The 6450-nt window shown below is 33.7% G+C and overlaps 1 protein-coding gene across 1 annotated transcript; it reads left to right on the top strand.

Annotated features, from left to right (window-relative positions):
* Positions 1 to 3095: 3095 nt before the first annotated feature.
* LOC143920831 (protein BCCIP homolog) lies at positions 3096 to 6374 on the top strand. The gene is made up of 5 exons (XM_077443812.1): positions 3096 to 3704; positions 3895 to 4021; positions 4103 to 4224; positions 4296 to 4572; positions 4647 to 6374. Exons 1-5 carry the CDS (start codon positions 3624 to 3626, stop codon positions 4880 to 4882), a joined length of 843 nt encoding a protein of 280 aa, XP_077299938.1. The 5' UTR covers positions 3096 to 3623; the 3' UTR covers positions 4883 to 6374.
* The last annotated feature ends 76 nt before the right edge of the window (positions 6375 to 6450 follow it).

The following is a 6450-nucleotide window of genomic DNA, read 5'->3' as shown; positions in this document are numbered from 1 at the left end:
ACATATATCTGCAATAGCTATATATATGTAACTGTAGGTAATTTAATAAAATACGTGATGGACGGACTTTCTTATGCTTTCTAAGCCCTCAACATGAGGCCACCACCCCCCCCCCCAACGAATACGGTCTAAGAGACCCTTTCCTCGGAGAACGAGACGGTTGTTCATGAATATCGCACAAGAACAACCGCACATCACTGTTCTAATAAAAAAAAACCACACTGTACATAACCACATAAAGCGCGCATGCGTTAGGAAATAATACCTGAAATGTGCCGTGCGAATGCACGCACACCTCAAGTAAACTATATCTTATGCTATCGACTGTACATATAATAACTAAAGAGCGGAGCCAGATCGCGCCGTTCATTGTTCACATGTTGTAAATGCATTGTTAAAGGTTTGCCGAACCTTTTTTACTAAGCATTTACAATAATTGAACAATAGACGGCGCGCTCTGGGTCCGCGCTTTAATAATAACTATTCTTCGGCGGTGGAGCGTGCTTTTGGATCAAAAAATGGCAGTTTTGGGGCTATTTTCCAGGAAAGAGGGCAAACTACAAAGCTAGAGAGCAAAATAAAAAGGTTCACCATAAAAATGAACAATGGTGCGCAGGGTCACGCCCGCCTATGATAATAACCAGAGATAGGCGCGGAAGCGTGCTTTTTCCAGGAAACAAGGCAAACTACAAAGCTAGAGAGCAAAAAACAAAGATTCACCATAAAAATGAACAATGGTGCGCAGGGTCGGCTGGCCTATGATAATATCTAGAGATAGGCGCGGAAGCGTGCTTTTTCCAGGAAATAGGGCGTTTTGGGTCTATTTTCCAGGAAACAGGGCAAACTACGAAGTTACAGAGCAAAATAAAAGGTTCACCATAAAAATGAACAATGCACAGAGAACAATGAACAATGAACGGTGCAGGGTCGCGCCGGCCTATGATAATAATTAGAGGTAGGACCGAAAGCGTGCTTTTTCCAGGAAACAGGGCAAACTACAAAGCTAGAGTGCATAAAAAAAAGGTTGATCATAAAAGTGAACAAATCACGGCGAACAATGAACAATGAACTGTGCAAAGTTGGTCCGCTCTTTAATAATAACAAACAAGAAAACTCTCATAAAAAAGTCAGGAATTTATTTATTTTTATTTTATTTTTACCTACAAATTTTCTAGCTAACTTAACAGCAGTGGCGTAGCTAGAAAATTTGGGCCCGCATGTAAATGTTAGAAAAGGCCCCCTTTAGTATTTTCGACATTAAAATTAAATTGCTAATTAACTCACATAATAATTTAAATGTTTTTTTTCCTCCCAAGTTACAATTACATCTTTCAAAGACATTTTATTTTAGAATCGTTTTTATAGATAATTGCAGACGATTATTATATTACTGTACCATAACGGAAAACTATTGAATGCCGTGATAAGGAGTGCAAATGGGTTAACATTCGACACGCAATGTGTTGCGTATCAAATTTGGAGTATAAAATTTTAAATATTGTTTCCTATCAGTCATAAGAAAATTTTTAACGAGACTTTTATTTGAAAAATGTCTAGTATTCTTTATTTGAAAACCTTTTGGGCCCCTAAATCTAAAAGGCCCGCATGCACCGCATGCCCGTGCGGCATAATAGTTACGCGCCTGCCTAACACATATATATCCGAATCTCGAGCCAATCAACATTTTTTATTACCATATTCGTGTTCACTGGGCATAGATCTATAAGAAAATTTATATCTCGTATCTGAACCAAAAAAAAAGTTGTCATTTGTCGAACAGTGTAATCTGGATGTTATTATATTTTTTTTTTCGATATTTGCGGATCCAATTACAGTGTAACAACTCATTTATGTTTCCTCTCCATGCTACGTAATTTTTCCCCCCATGTCTCAACCGAAAGATTAGCTCGAAACATGTGTGTTGTAGGCGATCTAATTATAAATGTTGAATCACTGCACTTGTATCACAGGAAACAGTTGATGAGACATGAGGAAAAGGTTCAAGATCTCTGACTGTATTCAAGTTCTCGTTCATGAACCACAAGCGAATGAGTCATAGTGCTGTCTTGGTGCTTATCAATAACATGGTAGACGCAGTTCTGTTCAACTGGCGACCGCACACCACAATTATAATACCGCAAAAATAGAAAATTATTGGAACTTCTAGATAAGAAATCTAAACATAAAACATGATCGTTGATTGTCAAATGTCGATGTTGTCAGAATTTTTATCTTATAAAACAGTCTATTTTTGAGCTGCCACTTCTTCGAATTTTATAGTTGTAATTTAAATATATTTTTTACATATTTAATAATTACATGATCAATTAGTATCTATCAAGAAACGGCCTTATAAGCTCTTTATTGAAGGCAGTTATATTAAATATTAAAAATATTAATATTTTCCACGACCTTTTCTATATTGACAAGTCAAAAAATATAGAATTAGAAATTAAAAATAAACTATTTTTTTTAAGCATTTTGAACGTTCTAACGTTCACAAGAATAAAGTTTAAACATATTTAAAAAAAAATGTTTTTATTCCATTTTCAAAATTATTAAAAAGCACATACGAACAAATAACATAGTTATAATATTCCAATATGTACATATATTCCATCTTATGAACAAACACATGCATGCATATGTATTTATGTAAATATGTACCTACATACATTATTGAATTGTACCTACATATATTGTAGTGGTTCGGTGATTACTGGTCACAAAGCGCTGGTCACAAAGTCACTAAAATCTCTATAACGAAACATCTGGCAGCCGAAAAGTCCATCATACTAACGAGAACTTGAGTGCCAAATATTGCGTATTCGCGATTTTAATGGCAAAAATTGTCTTTGTATCCACCGCAGTGTGACTAATAATCCAATTACCATATTGTAGTATTACATCAATTTTTGAATTTCAGCCTATATACGCACATAAGTACAAAATTTGAAATTCGAAATAAAACGCAAACACGTAAATATTATACCAACCATTAATAACATCCAGCTGAATAATCAACACTTTCGAAATACAATGGAATCATTACATTCCTTTTGATCGATCTGCACTGAATTTCAAGCTATGTATGTATATTCAATTCAAGACTCGAACGAAAACACATCTCAAGCTCGTAAAATTCACGAAACTATAGCTGAATTTGTTACTATGACAGCTCTAGTTTGTAACAAAATCAATACATAATTATTAAACGCTTCACTAATACATATTCGGTGGACCATGAAAATTTTACAATTTAAATATAAGGATAATTATAAACATATATTTTATTTTCAATTTAAGTGCCAAGTGACTACACTGGTCAACAACTATCTTTATTTCCCTATCAAAATCGAAATTCACAAATAATAAACATAAATTTGTGACTATTCATTTCAGTAAATTTTTAATTTGAGCTGACGTTTTTTATAAAGCTGTGTCGGCAAATTTAAGCGATGTCGTCACGTCAATATGTCATCGATTTTTATTTACATATTTATTTTCATTTTATTATTTTTTAATGCGGGCAACATTTATCAATTGTCATCTGTCAGTTGTCATCGAAGCGTGTTTGTGGCGTTTTGTTTGCTTGTGTCAAGGAAGTCGTATCACGGTCTAAAATGCCACGAGCGGCCAAACAACGTGCGACGGAGCCCCCCGGGGCGGATTCCCATCCAGATATGGACGCCGAAGACATCCAAGTAATATTCGTACACGTGCCAAACACATAACCTCAAACCCTAATACACATCTCTTTAATAACATGCTAATTGAAACGTTTCGGGTCTGTAATATGCTTTATTGAATTAACTTATTCTAATCTATGATACTTATATTTGTTACCAAATATACAATACATATGTACTAACATTTACTTTTTAAACTTTATAGGAGATTCAAGTTGACTTTGAAGGCAGAACCCCTCAAGATTCTGATTTTCACGGAATAAAAATGCTGTTACAGCAATTGTTGCTCAAAGCCCACATCAATCTATCTGAATTTTCAAATCTCATTATCGGTAAGATTTTATATGTAAAATGTGTATCAATTAAAAAGTATATATATACATATATTTATAGATTTTTCATCCTGTTTGTAGGCAATAACTATATTGGAAGCGTTATAAAACAATCAGACGACATGGATGAAGTGGATGAAGAGCCTGATACATCAGATGATGTATTTGGAATAACGACTCTCGTTCCATTAGATCAAAAACAGGTATATTGCACATATTTTGGTTGATGTTTGTTTTCCAGGCCTGTTTACTATATTGATGTTTCTGTTCATAGACAGTTGGATGCGTCCACCAGCTCAGACAATTGTTGACAGATTTCGCTGAGGATCATGCTAACGATCAGATGAAGAAATTGATTCAACGAGTTCTAAATTCAAACTCCGCACTGTTGCTGAATGAGAGACTCGTCAATATACCAGCACAAATTAGCGCACCATTGTTCGAATCGCTCAGGGAGGAACTTCATAAAGCGCTGGATAGACGAATAATGACACAGTTCGACTATTTTGTCATGATTTGCAAAATCTACAAACAAGAACTACCTAAAAATCGTAAGGCAAATTTTGCATATGAATTTTATTTAGTTTTAAAAGAGAACTTGTTATTTATTTTGTTTTGTTTTTAGAGAGGGCAAATAAAAACGATAATACAACTCTTCTCTGGTCAAATAGTGAAGAAGAAGTTGTGTGCGCTGAAGCAGTTGATTTCTTTGAATTCTCAGTTCAAACCGAAAGTGATTTAGGATTTACGGGAGATTGGTTGGAAGAAGATAATACGATGATGCCTTTCAGAAGAGTATTGATTATTGACGGAAAGAAGATGGATAATATAGTGAATGCTATTAAATCTCATGTCTCTTAAAGAATAAATTATTTTTAATAAAACTTATTTTTAACTTATTCCCATTTCATTATAATAAAATGAATAATATATTTTACATATACATATATGTCTAATTATTATCTAATGTTATTACCAGTGGCGGCTCGTCTTTAACACTATGGCGGCTGCTGACTCATATTTGTATCATGTTGGGTGCACAACGCTTACTGACCGCTGATACATATATGATTCACGACTGCGCGAATAAATTTTTCGTGCAGAATATATTTTTCAGTCCGCTGATATATATTTGAATCACGTTTTCGTCATAAACAAAAAAGTGATACAAAATTGTATCATCGGCCACAAACGATTGACTTAAACGTGATACAAAAATATATCAGCAGACTGAAACAGTTCGCGCAGTCGTAAATCATATTTGTACCAGCGGCCACTAAGCGTTGTGCACCAAACATGATACAAATATGAGTCAGCGGCCACCATTGTCTTTAAGGGCAACCGGGGCACTGCCCCACACAAATTTCTCTTAACTGAACAAGAAAAGAAATTTTTTGTGTTGTCGGTGACTCATCGAGGTCAAGAAGTGTTTCTTTATTGGTTGATAATTCAGTTCAAGGCCGTCGTTTATCTGCCGTGGTCCCGTGGTCGCCAGCTTCGGTTTGCCTGCTACTCTGGCACTTGCGACTGTTACTTTATGTAGAGTAGTAAATCAATTGAGGCAGAGAAAAATGATCCGTATATAAAGGGTAGTTTTTAATTGACTGTATAAAGGTCCCTTTGGGGCAGAATATTAAAAATACAAAACACTTAAAATACTGAATCAATGTTTTTCGACATTTCAAATGTATTGCAAAGACATTTCAAATGTATTTTGCAAGGTATGCTTAGATTGTCGATCACAATATGTCGGTTCTTTCATTTTTATTATCAAATATTTTTTTATTAATTACAGTTTTGCTTTTATAGAACACATAAGGAACGAAGTCCATAGTTTGTTTAAAAAAGTCATCTAAAATGTTACAAAAATATATTAAGTTTATTTTTTTGAAAAAAAATATATATTTGATACATTTATTTTCAAGTCATAAGCCGCCTTTGGTTATAACAATGAGTCAAATAAGTTCATTTCACTATTATTTGAAGTGCCAATAGGACTTTCTGGTCAATAGTGAGCAAAAAATGAAACAAAAATCGCTAGATAATTGATTATAAGTATTTTAAAGCAATAACAATCAAAATTAATAGAAGAAACATCTGACTATTGATTGCAATACCCATTTTGAGCACAGATTTTGATTTAAAAACTAAATATTGCGCATTGTTTTAATCCTTCGTATCCACGTCTGGATATTTCAACGCAGGGACAACTCATTGACAAATTTTCTTTCCCACAATATTAATCTTTAATTTTTATGTTGAAATGTATATTGAAACTGTTATTCAAATATTTGGAGAGATGATTTTTTGAATCATATATATGTAGTTACTCTTTTTAATAAAATTAATTGAAAACTTCCTAGCTTTCTTTTATTGACAAAACAATAAATTATATACTTTGTTCGAAAATTTTTATTGCCGTATAATAT

The sequence above is a fragment of the Arctopsyche grandis genome, chromosome 13, assembly GCF_051622035.1.
Source record: "Arctopsyche grandis isolate Sample6627 chromosome 13, ASM5162203v2, whole genome shotgun sequence".
NCBI lineage: Eukaryota > Metazoa > Arthropoda > Insecta > Trichoptera > Hydropsychidae > Arctopsyche > Arctopsyche grandis.
Note: the sequence above shows the minus strand (reverse complement) of the source record. Positions and strands in the feature narration are given on the sequence as shown.

Bases quoted from the DNA above. Each gene is read 5' to 3' on its own strand.
- LOC143920831 (XM_077443812.1), top strand. From the start codon at position 3,624: ATGCCACGAGCGGCCAAACAACGTGCGACGGAGCCCCCCGGGGCGGAT. The intron at 3,705-3,894 runs GTAATATTCGTA...TAAACTTTATAG, and splicing joins TGGACGCCGAAGACATCCAA to GAGATTCAAGTTGACTTTGA. The intron at 4,022-4,102 runs GTAAGATTTTAT...TCCTGTTTGTAG, and splicing joins ATTTTCAAATCTCATTATCG to GCAATAACTATATTGGAAGC.